At 39.5% G+C, this 17,865-nt stretch overlaps 1 protein-coding gene across 2 annotated transcripts in view; it reads left to right on the forward strand.

Annotated features, from left to right (window-relative positions):
* Nucleotides 1–17,865, forward strand: part of LPXN (leupaxin) — a 48,304-nt gene that overhangs the window by 24,117 nt on the left and 6,322 nt on the right. For both annotated transcript variants that reach the window (XM_007455689.1, XM_007455688.1), the window contains exons 5-7: nt 1,418–1,585; nt 2,510–2,683; nt 2,799–2,880. In XM_007455689.1, coding sequence (XP_007455751.1) covers nt 1,418–1,585; nt 2,510–2,683; nt 2,799–2,880 — 424 coding nt within the window. The remainder of the gene's footprint in view (nt 1–1,417; nt 1,586–2,509; nt 2,684–2,798; nt 2,881–17,865) is intronic.

Here is a 17,865-nt window from a genome sequence, read left to right on the forward strand (position 1 = left end):
CCACAACAGTGAGAGGCCCGCGTACCGCAAAAAAAAAAAAAAAATTTCCATGCTGGAGCAATGGAGAATCATTGTAGTTCTCTGATCAGGAAGTATTAGATGGTTGCAGTAGCCCAGTTGGAAAGGAGCTGAGAGAGATGGAATCTCAGGACAAGAGTTGACGAAGGATAAGTTGGGCAATTTGTAATTTGTTGTTTTATAATTTGAGGTTTTTCCATCAGGAAGTATTAGATGGTTGCAGTAGCCCAGTTGGAAAGGAGCTGAGAGAGATGGAATCTCAGGACAAGAGTTGACGAAGGATAAGTTGGGCAATTTGTAATTTGTTGTTTTATAATTTGAGGTTTTTCCTTTGAACGTTTTATAATAACTGTTTTGGAGTTTTGCTTTAATAAATCCAATTCATCAGCAAGTCTTATCTGACAACTTCTCACCGCCTTCTCCACTGACACTGGTCCAAGTCATTTCTGGTTTGAGCTGTTATAATGGTCTCCTGCCTAACTAATGCCTCTAATTCCACTGTGGCTTGCCCACACCTAATTCCTCACTCGGCTACCACAAGGATCTTGTAAATCAGATTCTTTCACTCTCATGCTTGAAACAAAATGGTTCCATCACCCTTGGAATAAAACTGCAGCTTTTATCCTGAGGCCCTATGTGATCTTTGCCTCTTTTTCCATCATTCTTTCCTGACTCACTCCCTCTGCTCTAGCCCTACTGACCTTTTTTACTTTTCTTTTTATGTATCAGACTGTCTCCTTCCTCTGGGCCTTCCTTCCCTCTGGAATGCTTTTCCCACAAATATCAATATTTCTAGATGTCAGTGCATCACTCAAATATCTGCTCAGATATCACCTCCTTAGAGAGCCTTCTCTGATCACCCTCATCTAAATCAGTTTTTCCTCTCCATTCCACCCTCTGTCATTTGTCTCAATATATAACTTATATCTTATCTCCACCTGAGATATACATCATATATTTATTTCTTTAATTGCTTATTGTCTATTACCCAGAGAATGTAAACTGCATGATGGCAGACACTTGGTTGTTCTTGTACATTGTTCTATACCAAGAGCCTAGAGCAGTGACTGGCACAAACCAGGTGCCCAATAAATATTGCAAAATAAATGAATAAAAAGAAGATAAGGTTAATTGTTGAACTGTAGTCATCGTAAGAGATAAAGTATCATCTTCATATATTCAATTTCCTATTGCCAGAAAAGATTTGCAAACAGAGGAAGATTAGTCAGATTTCATTTGCCCTGAGGAACTTAGAATGAAAAGGAAATGAAAGCCTTTTTATTGGTGTTACAATGTTAGATTCTCCCAGTGCCTTGGAGGAAGGTTAGCGAAAGACTAAGGGATCATGCAGAAGATGCCAGTGAGGATGATTCTCTTTATGGTTCTCTTCTTGATGCAGGTTACAGTGAAAGCAGATACAAGCAAGAAACACTTACCAGACAAACAGGATCACAAGGCCTCCCTGGACTCAATGCTGGGGGGTTTGGAGCAGGAACTGCAGAACCTTGGAATTGCGACAGTGCCCAAGGGCCATTGTGTTTCCTGCTGGAAACCGATTGCTGGAAAGGTGGGATAGGCCAAGACGTTGATCCTACAGCCGTCTATGTCTGTGTGTATGTCTGTCTCCATCCCACTAAGGATTGCTCTTTCTCCTTATATTGTAAGACCGTTTAGTAATAGTTACTGATCCCTTACAGTGCTCCAGGCACTGAACAAAGCACTTTACAAGTATTCCTTTATTTAATGGTCACATTAGCCCTTCAGTGGTCACAAGCCCTTTATAAAGATGAGGAACCCGAGGACTCAGGGTCATTAACTGACATGTCCAGGGTCTAGTAGGAGGTAGAGGTAAGATCCAAACCCAGGAGAGTCTGGTTCCCGAGTTTGAGCTCTTAACCATTTTCTTGTACGGCCTTCACCCAGAGGAACTTTCTCACTGCTCCCTCTGTTCAAACATTCTGGGTGTAAATCAATTGATTTCGATTTTTAGCTGCACTCGGTTCCATATCATGGCCACAGACTCCTGCTCGGGCATCATCCTTCACCAAAACCATAATAAAGGGCTTTGAGACCTGATTTTGCATGGGGTGTGAGATGAGGTGTTCAGATCAGAGGAATAAAAACTGTCATTGGCCTTCTCCTCTTCCAGGGATCCCTTCCATGCCAAGATATAGTTAGTTATCTCTTGTCCATCACTACTATGCTCTATTTTGTTTCTCCCATCCTCTGGGGCAGTATAGTGGAAATGATCATTTATAGGCTTTTCTCAGTGTGATCACTCAGGAAAGTTGGGCACTGTTTTACTATCCATAAAGTACAGACAAGAGACCACATGGGTAGAACCTAGGTCTAGGCCTCAGTGTTGTGTAACTCCAGGGGGAGTCGTTTACATGGAATACTGTTGGAAGAGCGCCCTCCAGAGTCGTACCCCCTATGGACCCTAGAGCCCCCAACTGGGCCCCCACTTGCCAGGCTTTGTTTTGTTCTCCAGGTGATCCATGCTCTAGGGCAAGCATGGCATCCGGAGCACTTCGTCTGTGCTCACTGCAAAAAGGAGATTGGCTCCAGTCCCTTCTTTGAGCGGAGTGGCTTGGCCTACTGCCCCAAGGACTACCACAACCTTTTTTCTCCACGCTGTGCTTACTGTGCTGCTCCCATCCTGGATGTAAGTAAATTGCCCTTCCCCCTGCTTTCATGTAGCTTTTACTCCTCACTTAGAGCTGGGGTCATGTTTTACAGCTCTGTAGCATTTTAATCTGTCCGGTGTGTTTCTTTTCCAGAAAGTGTTGACGGCCATGAACCAAACCTGGCACCCAGGGCACTTCTTCTGTGCTCACTGTGGAGAGGTGTTTGGTGAAGAAGGTATGGCCCAGGGTGGCTACAAGAAGGCCAGCAGAGCTTTTCCCTGATCTGCTCTGTTGGTCCTGGTTCTTGCCTCTACCATCCAAGTGCCCATTTCAGTACCAAATGCCATCCCTCCCTACCTTTCTCCAACGTTGATGAATTTTGTTTAAGTTGACTTTTTTAATCAAAGAAGTACAAATGCATAGTTTAAAAATGCAAATATTACTTCAAGAGTAATATTAAAAAGAACAGTCCCTTGCGTTTCCTTTTTCCACTGCCCAATCCAGTTCTCCTCTGTAAATCTTTTAGCTTCCTCTATTATTCATTTGTATGTTTTAAATAATATATTACTATATACTGATTTTTTTCCCCCAGTTTTAACCATTATGTATTAACTTTCTACCAGGAGAGATGAGGATTTAGAAATTTTATTGCTACCCCACCTACCCCCAACATAATTCCTCCCCCATTCTCTCAGTTATAATTAGGTCATAACTATAGGTCAGATCAGTATTCAGTGTGTATATGTTGACAGTCACATAAATATTGCGCACAGCTGAGCCATGTAACAAACTGATATAGTAGAGCATGGATTTTGGGGTTCAAATCTGCGCTGTGGTATTTATCAGCTATGTGATGTTGTTCAAGTCATTTAACCTCTTTGTACCTCACTTTCCTCATGAGTAAAATGGACCTAATAATAATGCTTACCTTCTAGGGTCATTATTAAGATTTTAAGAGACAGTATCAGTATAGCGTTTACAGCAGTGCCTGGCACATGGAGGCTGGTAATGATGATGATTACCATTATCATGGTGTCCTTTTCATATACATTTGTTTCTTCCTGAAGTTAATATTTGGATCCCTTTTTCATTAGCTTAATTTTCATTGTACTTATCACTAATTTATCTGACAGAGCTGTGAAAGCCTTCTCAAAAGGGCCAGCCACATCTGGTAATATGTCAGTTCCATGAAGATGTCTCTTCTTGGAGACACATCTGTCCAGGAGGCTTTGACCCTTCTGCTCCTGCCTAAAACGGTTTCTCCTCAGGCCTGCTGAGAAGCCATTATTCTGGGCCGCTATCTTGGGAATTATTTTTACTATTTCCCTCTATCTTTCAATACATGTTATTGCCTTTATTTTGGTGGAGCACACCTCCAGTAGCTTCTGAGAAAGAATGAATAGGAGGTAAAAGTTTTGAAACCTTGAATATTTGAGAATATTTTGTCTACCTTAAGTTGCCCTGACATAGAATTCTAGGTGGAAACTATTTCCCTTCATCATTCTGAAGACATTGCTTCACTGTCTTCCAGCTTCCATGGTTGAGAAGTTTTTTCTTAAAATTTTGTTCTTGTTCCTGATCCTTTCTATGTGACCTGTTTTTCCCCTTTTGCAAGCTTTTTTTCCTTCTGTTTTCTGAATTTCCTTGATTTTTTTCTGACTTCTCTTCATGTTTCTTTTGAACAAATATGATTCATGCATGGAATCAGAAAACTTCTTTATTTTTTCTGTACCTGTCCTTTTAGAATTAACTCAGTGGGAAAAGTTTTCTTCTAAATAAAGATTTGGGCAGCCCCATGTCTTTTTTTATTGTTCTTAATAAACCCTTCTAAGTAGAAAGTCAATTTAAGACACAAAACACAAATCTAAGTCCTTAGGTAATTCAGTCTGTGTAAGAGCTAAAGCTTTCCAGCTTTAAAGTGACAGCTACTCTCTCCCCTGGTGGGGCCTTTAAGCTGCAGGAGGCCAGGGAAGGGGGTTGTGGCCTTTCATTGGTCCTTTCTTGCTTCCACTCTCATACCCATTGCTAATCTTGATAGCTGGCCCTGCCAGGGTTGAAACAGGGGTGGAAGAGGTGAGACTGGAGGGCAGGAAGGTTCTAACTTGTCTAATTTGCTTTGTGCTCTCTGGGCCTGGCAGATATTTAACTCTGACTTTCCTTTTTTACTTGGATGTTTTTGTGGATTCAGTCCGGATCCAATTACAAATTCTTGGTGGCCCTTTACATGTCTTGGCTGGCCGTTCTCCCCTTAGTACATGGATCATTGAGGATCCGTTCCACAGAGGCTCTTTTCTGCAGGATTTTCATTGTTCCCTCGAGGTGATCACTTAGAAATGATTATAATGGTTCCAGATTAACTCTCTCACTCATAGTTTCAAACATGGACCATGGGAAACTTGCATATTTCTCTTGCAGTCAGCGGGGACTGCAGTTAATTTCAGGCGCATCACTCTATTCAGCTGCCATAGGCCCCTTCAGCCAGATGCTCACCTGGGATGAATCAAGTACCATGAACTGTATCCCGCTCATGGCAGGGGACACATACCCAGATCTCTGAGTGATCCCATGGAATTCCCTCTCTTGACTTGAGGTTAGCCGGAACCATACTGCACGCTTCTTGGTGGTGGTGGTGGAGCACACATAGCACAGTTTTCTCCAAAGAAATCCCTCTCTCAATTTCCCCTTCTCTTTACCTGCTTTATATCCTAGGTGTGAGTGAGGAGTTCAAGATTTGTGCAAATAGTCCGTGGCTATCTACTTTGAGCGATGTCTTGCAGCCCGCTTTGAACTTTGACGTCTGTTACATCCTGATGCCTTATATCTTGTTACAATGGTCTTTGCCAAATGCTGCTGACCTTTGGTTGCCCATTTTTTATTTAAGAATAATTGAGACACTAACATGCTAACTGGAAGCTCTGTGGGTAAGGCAGAACGTGTTGACTGGTGGACTCAACTATATGGTACTCAGGTAGGGTGCTCTGGCCATTTTGCTGCGGGACCCCTGACTATTAATATTTTAGGTCTTTCATCTTGAATAAATTTTACCAAAGAGATATTCTCCTTTGTTGACATTACAAAAGTTAGTAAAAGAGATTGGGTGATGGGGTTTTCACCATTCAGCATGCCAACTTTTATTTAATTCTCAATTTTTAGTAGAAAGCTTGACTTCTTTTCTTATGATGTCCAGTATCCCTGATCAATGAGACCCTCTGGTTTGAAATTTATAGAAATAATCACTGCATCTTATGGTAAGATGAGAGATCTGATTTTCTGACAGCTCTTCAGACTTTCAACCAATCCTGTTTTCAGCCTTGAAGACTATTTTATGCATTCAGTTCCTGAGCCCCTTTGATGTTTTGGAGCTCAGGCTGGCTTGAGTTTTATTGGCACCTCCCCTCTTCAGAGATTTAGGTTTCAGCTTGTTTTTTCTTTCTGCCAAGCTACATGCCACTCTAATACCTACTTTAAATTTTGGAGAATTTTATTGATATCTCATCTGTGGCATGTCCTTTCCTTTTCTCTTTTGTCCTATGAGTCTTTCTGTTTTAAATAATTCTTTAACTATTGTGGTGATTTTTCAAGAAGGCGTGAAGATAAACCTGTGTGTTGTGCCATTCTCCTGGAGGTCAGGTCCTAAATATCAGGCAGGTTATTTTGTATATTCCTAACTATTATTCATTTAATCCCCACGACAACTTTGAGAGAATAATTTTATCCCACATTTTACCAAGTTATAGATGGAAACACTGAGCATCAGGGAGGTAAAGTGATTTTTTTAAAGTCATGCAACTAGAAAATCAAAGAATTGGAATTTAAATTCAGGTCTCATTTCAGCAAGTTCCATGTTTTGTTCTGCGCCATCATAACTGCCCCTTGACAGAGACTCAATCCCTCTTCTGCTGTTGCTGTCTCTTTACTTTCTTGGCACCAACACGGTACACTTTATTTGAAGACAGACCTGAATAGAGTAGCACGGATAAAATCCATTGTCAAAGTGCTTTGTAGTAATGTGCTTGCTCACTGAAGCTTGTTCAATGCTTTTCACAAATCATTAGGTCTTTCAGTTTTAGATTTTGCACTTTGGTTAAGCAGCATTTTTCACTGAGATTTAATCTAAGTCATGGTCAGTTTATATTGCACTGGTAGCCTTAGAAGTCTGAGGGTTTTTTGAGTAGAACAGTCATCAAGTGAATACTGCTCACAGATGGTTATGATGTGGAAGTTGCCTGAGAGCAGAATAACAGGATGCAGACATATTTCAAGAAGAGACGTAAGTTAGATACAAAAGAAAAATACCCTATTCATAGGATGATCAGAAAGTGCCATGAAGGTAGCTAGTTCTTACTGTTTTTGACTTGGACCCCTTCTAACCAGACAAGGCTGATTTGGTCATTTATGACTTTACATGAAAATATGAAGCCACACCTAAAACATACTTATTGAGACAAGTAACAGAAAAGGCCATTTACTAATCAGAAGCTCCTCTTGGGTTGTATTTTTGTTTTCATCCTTTGTTTTCTGCAAATGGGTCCCCTGCCATATGGTTAGTCCATTAATTAGTCCAAGGCATCCTGCCTTGCCCCAAGTCACATAGTCACACACAAAGTTTCTGTAATGACAGCTTAACTACTGAGCCTCCTGGGAAATTAAATTCGTCTGCATTTTTGTTTCAGTTCAGGGAATTCCTCTTTAAGGTTCAAGTTTCTAAGCACATTGGGCCTTAGCATCCTCAGTGCCTATGTCTTTCCTTTTCATTGTTCATTATCCAGGCCATGCAGGTGCTCCCTAATTTCCCCTGTGGCTAAGAGCCTCACCAGAGTATAAACACCCTTCTTCCCTCTAAGGCACTTTTAATTGTTAGTGTTTCTCATCCATCCTCCAGAGGTAATTGGCCCCAGAGAGAGCCTCCAGGAAAGTTAGTGCTGTAACTTCCTCAGTTTATTGGATTACTAAATGCAGGGGTATCACAGCAAGTTTGGCTGATTGCTTTTGATTCCTCTCCTGAGACTCACCTGAGTTGAAACGGAGGCTGTTACTTCTCCGCTGTCTCATTCTTGAGACCAGATACCCTGTAAATGCCTAGATGAGTGTCATTCCTAGGTCAGTCGGAATGTCTTATAATTTTCTCAAGTAACGCCTACTTATAGGCAAGCACAGTTTTACGCCATTTGCTTTATGAAGCATCAGCTTCACCTTGGGGACTTGTCAAGAATGCAAATTTTCGAGCCCCATCCCAAACCTACTGAATCAGAAACTCTGGGTGGGCTGGGGCCCAGCAGTCAGCATACTGACAAACTCTCCAGGTGATGGATGCACATTATAGTTTGTGTGCCACACAAAAGCAAGAAAGATGGTTGTGGGTGTTGGTTTGTTTTTCTTAAATAGGAGGACTGCCTGCTTTCAGTTTATTTATTTATTTACTTATTTATGTATGTATGTATGGCTGCGTTGGGTCTTCGTTACTGCGCACGGGCTTTCTCTAATTGCGGTGAGCGGGGGCTACTCTTGCTGCGGAACACGGGCTCTAGGCACACGGGCTTCAGTAGTTGTGGCACACGGGCTCAGTAGTTGTGGCTCATGGGCTCTAGAGTGCAGGCTCCATAGTTGTGGCACAGGGGCTCAGTTGCTCCACAGCATGTGGGATCTTCCTGGGCCAGGGATTGAACCTGTGTACCCTGCACTGGCAGGCAGATTCTTATCCACTGTGCCACCAGGGAACCCCCATGCCTGCTTTCAGTTTTGTACTTGATCAGACTCTAGACATTCTTCGATAAAGTGAAAAAGCAAAGTGAGCTCTTCTGTGTGTCAGGGGTAGAAAAGAATACAGGACAGCTTATAAAATTATTAGTTTACATTCTTAGATATAGAGACCTCAGAAGTCTATTAAATTGTCTGCTTTTCAAAGAAAGCATAGTTGAACAAGGTAAGGCATGTCAAAAAGTGACCGCAGATAACAGACCACTGCAGCTACACGATTTGGGTCCCAAACCTGGCTACTCCTATTGCGTGTTTTGGGTCTGGCTGCTACTGTCAAAGCGTATTTCTAGAAATAATGTTTCTTGGATGGGCTGCTTTCGAATGCACAGTGAATGTTTTGCTTACACGCTATTTTGGTGGGGCACAGTTAGAGAGCTCTCATATTTACAAAGTTATTGGGTTATGATATTTGGGCTCAGCTAATACTCTCAGTTCCCACAGAGAGGTCAAGGTCAGAATGCATTTAAGCTAGGGGTGTGACATCCAAGTTAGGCTTTGAAGTTAGGCCTAGATTTGAATTTCAGCTCTTCCACTGACATTGGTTATATGTAATTTCTTGGAGCTTCCCTTTTCTCACTTGCAAAATGGGAGGAATGCTGTGAAGAATCTAATTTTGATTTAATACTGTAGGGAGAGCCCTCAGTTGGAACCAGTACAAAGTGCTTCCCTGCACAAATGGGATTGCTAATAGTCCTCTTCATTTTAGGTAGACTCTCCTTGTAAATGCTAAAGAGAGTTTCTTCCAGAAAATTTCACCTGTTTATACATGTTCTAGTTCATCTTGAAGTGGGGCAACCCTCTTCTGAAGCTGATGGTCTCAATTTTGCTATTGTAATATTGTTCACATGTCTGCTCATTCGTTAAATATTTATTGAGGAGCTACTATGTGTGTGTCAGTTACTATTCTAGGTACTAGGGAGACAATAACAAAAAACAAAGTTCCTGCCTTCATGGTGCATGTATGCTAGTGAGAAAGACAGACAATAATCAAACTAGCCAACTAACTAATTAACTAACTTGCTCTATGTGTTAGGAGAGGTTGTGGGGAGAGTGACAAGGTTCTGTTTGAAATAGGGTGATCTGATCAGTTGTTCTCTTAAGCAGACTCCTGAGTTAAGTGAAGAACCAAACCATCTGGGTATCTTGGGAAGTGATTTTTGAAGCAGAGGGAATATATCACTTGAATAAGTGCTTGAAGATGTATTAGGTTATTATATTTTTCTTTTTTTTAATGTAAAGACAATAAGAAGACTTTGCATAAAATGTCATTTGTAATCTATTACCTTCTTAACCTAATGCAACAAAAACTTTGCCCTACCAATATTTTTCTACATTTATTAATATTTATGAATACAAAAGTTATAGTATATCTGAAATTCCTTTTTTTATTTAAGCATTTCTCCATGTTGTTTCATAATTTTATAATAATAATTTAAATAATATCACTTATTCCATTAGGGCTTTCTTTATGTAAACAAATTATAATGGATTATATGCCTGAATATGTTCATTGAAGCATTATAGTACCAAATACTGAAAACAACTGCAATAAATGTGCTTGTAATAGTATAGTTAGATTACTTCTGGTGTCTTAGTAGTGTTGTAATGACTATTTTTTTAAATTAATTAATTAATTTATTTATTTGTGGCTGCATTGGTTCTTCGTTGCTGCACACGGGCTTTCTCTACTTGTGGCGCGCAGGGGCTACTCTTGTGGCTACCACAACTCTACTGTTGTGGTGCGCTTGGCTTCTCGTTACGGTGGCTTCTCTTGTTGCAGAGCATGGGCTTTAGGCACACAGGCTTCAGTAGATGTAGAACATGGCTCAGTAGTTGTGGCTCACGGGCACTAGAGTGCAGGCTCAGTAGTTGTGGTGCACGGGCTTAGTTGCTCTGCAGCATGTGGGATCTTCCTGGACCAGGGCTCGAACCCATGACCCCTGCATTGGCAGGTGGATTCTTAACTACTGCACCACTAGGGAAGTCCTGTAATGACTATCTTTAAACGTAGAATCTTCTTCTCTTGAATTATTTGTACGGATTAATTTCCAGGATTGAGATATTTATATATTTAAAAGAAATCTTTTTTTTCTTAATCTTTATTGGAGTATAATTGCTTCACGATACTGTTAGTGTCTGTTGCACAACAAAGCGAATCAGCCATATGCATACACATGTCTCCATGTCCCCTGCCTCTTGAGCCTCCCTCCCATCCTCCCTATCCCACCCCTCTAGGTCATTGCAAAGCACTGAGCTGATCTCCCTGTTCTATGCTGCTGCTTCCCAGCACCCAACTGTTTTAAATGCGGTAGTGTATATATGTCGATGCTACTCTCACATCACCCCAGCTTCGCCCTCCCGCCCCATGTCCTCAAGTCCATTATCTATGTCTACCTCTTTATTTCTGCCCTGCAACTAGGTTCATCAGTACCATTTTATTTTTTAGATTCCATATATATGTGTTAGCATACAGTATATGTTTTTCTCTTTCTGACTTACTTCACTCTGTATGACAGACTCTAGGTCCATCCACCTCACTACAAATAACTCAATTTCGTTTCTTTTCATGGCTGAGTAATATTCCATTGTGTATATGTGCCATGTCTTCTTTATCCATTCATCTGTTGATGGGCATTTAGGTTGGTTCCATGGCCTGGCTATTGTAAATAGCTGCAATGAACATTGTGGTACATGTGTCTTTTTGAATTATGATCTTCTCAGGGTATATGCCCAGTAGTGGGATTGCTGGGTCATATGGTATTTCTATTTTTAGTTTTTTAAGGAACCTCCATACTGTTTTCCATAGTGGTTGTATCAATTTACATTCCCACCAACAGTGCAAGAGGGTTCCCTTTTTACCACACCCTTTCCAGCATTTATTGTTTCTAGATTTTTTGATAATGGCCATTCTGAATGGTGTGAGGTGATATCTCATTGTAGTTTTGATTTGCATTTCTCTAATAATTAGTAATGTTGAGCATCTTTTCATGTGCCTCTTGTCCATATGTATGTCTTCCTAGGTGAAATGTCTATTTAGATCTTCCACCCACTTTTTAACTGCATTGTTTTTTTTGATATTGAGCCTCATGAGGTGTTTGTATATTTTAGAGATTAATCCTTTGTCTGTTGTTTCATTTGCAAATATTTTCTCCCATTCTGAGGGTTGTCCTTTTGTCCTGTTTATGGTTTCCTTTGCTGTGCAAAAGCTTTTAAGTTTAATTAAGTCCCATTTGTTTATTTTTGGTTTTATTTCCGTTACTCTAGGAGGTGGGTCATAAAAGATCTTGCTGTGGTTTATGTCAAAGAGTGTTTTTCCTATGTTTTCCTCTAAGAGTTTTATAGTGTCTGGTCTTACATTTAAGTCTTCAATCCATTTGGAGTTTACTTTTGTGTATGGTGCTAGGTAGTGTTCTAAATTCATTCTTTTACATGTAGCTGTCCAGTTTTCCCAGCACCACCTATTGAAGAGTCTGTCTTTTCTCCATTTTATGTTTTTGCCTCCTTTGTCATAAATTAGGTGCCCATACGTGTGTGGGTTTATCACTGGGCATTCTATCCTGTACCATTGATCTATATTTCTGTTTTTGTGCCAGTACCATTCTGTCTTGTTTACTGTAGCTTTGTGGTATAGTTTGAAGTCAGGGAGCCTGATTCCTCCAACTCCGTTTTTCTTTCTCAAGATTGCTTTGGCTATTTGGGGTCTTTTGTGTTTCCATACAAACTGTAAAACTTTTTGTTCTAATTCTGTGAAGAATGCCATTGGTAGTTTGATAGGGATTGCATTGAATCTGTAGATTGCTTTGGGTAGTATAGCCATTTTCACAATATTAATTCTTCCAATCCAAGAGCATGATGTATTTCTCCATCTATTTATGTCATCTTTGATTTCTTTCATCAGTGTTTTATAGTTTTCTGAGTACAAGTCTTCTGCCTCCTTAGATAGGTTTATTCCTAGGTATTTTATTCTTTTTGTTGCAATGGTAAATGGGAGTGTTCCCTTAATTTCTCTTTCTGATTTTTTGTTGTTGGTGTATAGGAATGCCAGAGACTTCTGTGCATTAATTTTGTATTCTGCAACCTTACCAAATTCATTGATTAGTTCTAGTAGTTTTCTGGTGGCATCTTTAGGATTCTCTATGTATTGTATTATGTCATCGGCAAGCAGTGACAGTTTTACTTCTTCTTTTCCAATTTGTATTCCTCTTATTGCTTTTTCTTCTCTGATTGCCGTGGCTAGGACTTCCAAAACTATGTTGAATAAGAGTGGCTAGAATGGACATCATTGTCTTATGCCCGATCTTAGTGGAAATGCTTTCAGTTTTTCACCATTGAGAATGACGTTTGCTATGGGTTTGTCGTATATGGCCTTTATTATGTTGAAGCAGGTTCCCTCTATGCCCACTTGCTGGAGAGTTTTTATCATAAATGGGTGTTGAATTCTTTCAAAAGCTTTTTTTGCATCTATTGAGATGATCATATGGTTTTTATTCTTCAATTTGTTAATATGGTGTATCACATTGATTGATTTGCGTATATTGAAGAATCCTTGCATCCCTGGGATAAATCCCACTTGATAGTGGTGTATGATCCTTTTAATGTGTTGTTGGATTCTGTTTGCTAGTATTTTGTTGAGGATTTTTGCATCTATATTCATCAGTGATATTGGTCTGTAATTTTCTTTTTTTGTAGTATCTTCTCTGATTTTGGTATCAGGGTGATGGTGGCCTCATAGAATGAGTTTTGGAGTGTTCCTTCCTCCGCAATTTTTTGGAAGAGTTTGAGAAGGATGAGTGTTAGCTCTTCTCTAAATGTTTGATAGAATTCACCTGTGAAGCCATCTGGTCCTGGACTTTTGTTTGTTGGAATATTTTTAATCCCAGTTTCAGTTTCATTACTTGTGATTATGGCTGCATTGGTTCTTCGTTGCTGCACACGGGCTTTCTCTACTTGTGGCGCGCAGGGGCTACTCTTGTGGCTACCACAACTCTACTGTTGTGGTGCGCTTGGCTTCTCGTTACGGTGGCTTCTCTTGTTGCAGAGCATGGGCTTTAGGCACACAGGCTTCAGTAGATGTAGAACATGGCTCAGTAGTTGTGGCTCACGGGCACTAGAGTGCAGGCTCAGTAGTTGTGGTGCACGGGCTTAGTTGCTCTGCAGCATGTGGGATCTTCCTGGACCAGGGCTCGAACCCATGACCCCTGCATTGGCAGGTGGATTCTTAACTACTGCACCACTAGGGAAGTCCTGTAATGACTATCTTTAAACGTAGAATCTTCTTCTCTTGAATTATTTGTACGGATTAATTTCCAGGATTGAGATATTTATATATTTAAAAGAAATCTTTTTTTTCTTAATCTTTATTGGAGTATAATTGCTTCACGATACTGTTAGTGTCTGTTGCACAACAAAGCGAATCAGCCATATGCATACACATGTCTCCATGTCCCCTGCCTCTTGAGCCTCCCTCCCATCCTCCCTATCCCACCCCTCTAGGTCATTGCAAAGCACTGAGCTGATCTCCCTGTTCTATGCTGCTGCTTCCCAGCACCCAACTGTTTTAAATGCGGTAGTGTATATATGTCGATGCTACTCTCACATCACCCCAGCTTCGCCCTCCCGCCCCATGTCCTCAAGTCCATTATCTATGTCTACCTCTTTATTTCTGCCCTGCAACTAGGTTCATCAGTACCATTTTATTTTTTAGATTCCATATATATGTGTTAGCATACAGTATATGTTTTTCTCTTTCTGACTTACTTCACTCTGTATGACAGACTCTAGGTCCATCCACCTCACTACAAATAACTCAATTTCGTTTCTTTTCATGGCTGAGTAATATTCCATTGTGTATATGTGCCATGTCTTCTTTATCCATTCATCTGTTGATGGGCATTTAGGTTGGTTCCATGGCCTGGCTATTGTAAATAGCTGCAATGAACATTGTGGTACATGTGTCTTTTTGAATTATGATCTTCTCAGGGTATATGCCCAGTAGTGGGATTGCTGGGTCATATGGTATTTCTATTTTTAGTTTTTTAAGGAACCTCCATACTGTTTTCCATAGTGGTTGTATCAATTTACATTCCCACCAACAGTGCAAGAGGGTTCCCTTTTTACCACACCCTTTCCAGCATTTATTGTTTCTAGATTTTTTGATAATGGCCATTCTGAATGGTGTGAGGTGATATCTCATTGTAGTTTTGATTTGCATTTCTCTAATAATTAGTAATGTTGAGCATCTTTTCATGTGCCTCTTGTCCATATGTATGTCTTCCTAGGTGAAATGTCTATTTAGATCTTCCACCCACTTTTTAACTGCATTGTTTTTTTTGATATTGAGCCTCATGAGGTGTTTGTATATTTTAGAGATTAATCCTTTGTCTGTTGTTTCATTTGCAAATATTTTCTCCCATTCTGAGGGTTGTCCTTTTGTCCTGTTTATGGTTTCCTTTGCTGTGCAAAAGCTTTTAAGTTTAATTAAGTCCCATTTGTTTATTTTTGGTTTTATTTCCGTTACTCTAGGAGGTGGGTCATAAAAGATCTTGCTGTGGTTTATGTCAAAGAGTGTTTTTCCTATGTTTTCCTCTAAGAGTTTTATAGTGTCTGGTCTTACATTTAAGTCTTCAATCCATTTGGAGTTTACTTTTGTGTATGGTGCTAGGTAGTGTTCTAAATTCATTCTTTTACATGTAGCTGTCCAGTTTTCCCAGCACCACCTATTGAAGAGTCTGTCTTTTCTCCATTTTATGTTTTTGCCTCCTTTGTCATAAATTAGGTGCCCATACGTGTGTGGGTTTATCACTGGGCATTCTATCCTGTACCATTGATCTATATTTCTGTTTTTGTGCCAGTACCATTCTGTCTTGTTTACTGTAGCTTTGTGGTATAGTTTGAAGTCAGGGAGCCTGATTCCTCCAACTCCGTTTTTCTTTCTCAAGATTGCTTTGGCTATTTGGGGTCTTTTGTGTTTCCATACAAACTGTAAAACTTTTTGTTCTAATTCTGTGAAGAATGCCATTGGTAGTTTGATAGGGATTGCATTGAATCTGTAGATTGCTTTGGGTAGTATAGCCATTTTCACAATATTAATTCTTCCAATCCAAGAGCATGATGTATTTCTCCATCTATTTATGTCATCTTTGATTTCTTTCATCAGTGTTTTATAGTTTTCTGAGTACAAGTCTTCTGCCTCCTTAGATAGGTTTATTCCTAGGTATTTTATTCTTTTTGTTGCAATGGTAAATGGGAGTGTTCCCTTAATTTCTCTTTCTGATTTTTTGTTGTTGGTGTATAGGAATGCCAGAGACTTCTGTGCATTAATTTTGTATTCTGCAACCTTACCAAATTCATTGATTAGTTCTAGTAGTTTTCTGGTGGCATCTTTAGGATTCTCTATGTATTGTATTATGTCATCGGCAAGCAGTGACAGTTTTACTTCTTCTTTTCCAATTTGTATTCCTCTTATTGCTTTTTCTTCTCTGATTGCCGTGGCTAGGACTTCCAAAACTATGTTGAATAAGAGTGGCTAGAATGGACATCATTGTCTTATGCCCGATCTTAGTGGAAATGCTTTCAGTTTTTCACCATTGAGAATGACGTTTGCTATGGGTTTGTCGTATATGGCCTTTATTATGTTGAAGCAGGTTCCCTCTATGCCCACTTGCTGGAGAGTTTTTATCATAAATGGGTGTTGAATTCTTTCAAAAGCTTTTTTTGCATCTATTGAGATGATCATATGGTTTTTATTCTTCAATTTGTTAATATGGTGTATCACATTGATTGATTTGCGTATATTGAAGAATCCTTGCATCCCTGGGATAAATCCCACTTGATAGTGGTGTATGATCCTTTTAATGTGTTGTTGGATTCTGTTTGCTAGTATTTTGTTGAGGATTTTTGCATCTATATTCATCAGTGATATTGGTCTGTAATTTTCTTTTTTTGTAGTATCTTCTCTGATTTTGGTATCAGGGTGATGGTGGCCTCATAGAATGAGTTTTGGAGTGTTCCTTCCTCCGCAATTTTTTGGAAGAGTTTGAGAAGGATGAGTGTTAGCTCTTCTCTAAATGTTTGATAGAATTCACCTGTGAAGCCATCTGGTCCTGGACTTTTGTTTGTTGGAATATTTTTAATCCCAGTTTCAGTTTCATTACTTGTGATTAGTGTGTTCATATTTTCTATTTCTTCCTGGTTCAGTCTTGGAAGATTATACCTTTCTAAGCATTTGTCCATTTCTTCCAGCTTGTACACTTTATTGGCATGGAGTTGCTTTTAGTAGTCTCTTAGGATGCTTTGTATTTCTGCGTTGTCTGTTGTAATTTCTCCTTTTTCATTTCTAATTTTATTGATTTGAGTCCTCTCCCTCTTTTTCTTGATGAGTCTGGCTAATGGTTTATCAAGTTTGTTTATCTTCTCAAAGAACCAGCTTTTAGTTTCGTTGATCTTTGCTATTGTTTTCTTTGTTTCTATTTCATTTATTTCTGCTCTGATCTTTATGATTTCTTTCCTTCTGCTAACTTTGGGTTTTGTTTGTTCTTCTTTCTCTAGTTCCTTTAGATGTAACATTAGATTGTTCATTTGACATTTTTCTTGTTTCTTGAGGTAGGCTTGTATAGCTATAAACTTCCCTCGTAGAACTGCTTTTGCTGCATCCCATAGGTTTTGGATTGTCATGTTTTCATTGTCATTTGTCTCTAGGTATTTTTTGATTTCCTCTTTGATTTCTTCAGTGATCTCTTGGTTATTTAGTAACGTATTGTTTAGCCTCCATGTGTTTGTGTTTTTTACGTTTTTTTCCCTGTAATTCTCTAATCTCATAGCATTGTGGTCAGAAAAGATGCTTGATATGATTTCAATTTTCTTAAATTTACTGAGGCTTGATTTGTGACCCGAGATGTGATCTGTCCTGGAGAATGTTCTGTGCGCACTTGAGAAGAAAGTGTAACCTGCTGTTTGGGGATGGAATGTCCTATAAATATCAATTAAATCTATCTGGTCTATTGTGTCATTTAAAGCTTTTGTTTCCTTATTTTTCTGTCTGGATGGTCTGTCCGTTGGTGTAAGTGAGGTGTTAAAGTCCCCCACTATTATTGTGTTAAACTGTCGGTTTCCTCTTTTATAGCTGTTAGCAGTTGCCTTATGTATTGAGGTGCTCCTATGTTGGGTGCATATATATTTATAACTGATATATCTTCTACTTGGATTGATCCATTGATCAATATGTAGTGTCCTTGTCTCTTGTAACATTCTTTATTTTAAAGTCTATTTTATCTTATATTAGTATTGCTACGCCAGCTTCCTTTTGATTTCCATTTGCATAGAATATCTTTTTCTATCCCCTCACTTTCAGTCTGTATGTGTCCCTAGGTCTGAAGTGGGTCTCTTGTAGACAGCATATATATGGGTCTTGTTTTTGTATCCATTCAGCGAGTCTGTGTCTTTTGGTTGGAGCATTTAATCCATT

Source organism: Lipotes vexillifer, unplaced genomic scaffold (assembly GCF_000442215.2).
Source record: "Lipotes vexillifer unplaced genomic scaffold, Lipotes_vexillifer_v1.1 scaffold977, whole genome shotgun sequence".
NCBI lineage: Eukaryota > Metazoa > Chordata > Mammalia > Artiodactyla > Lipotidae > Lipotes > Lipotes vexillifer.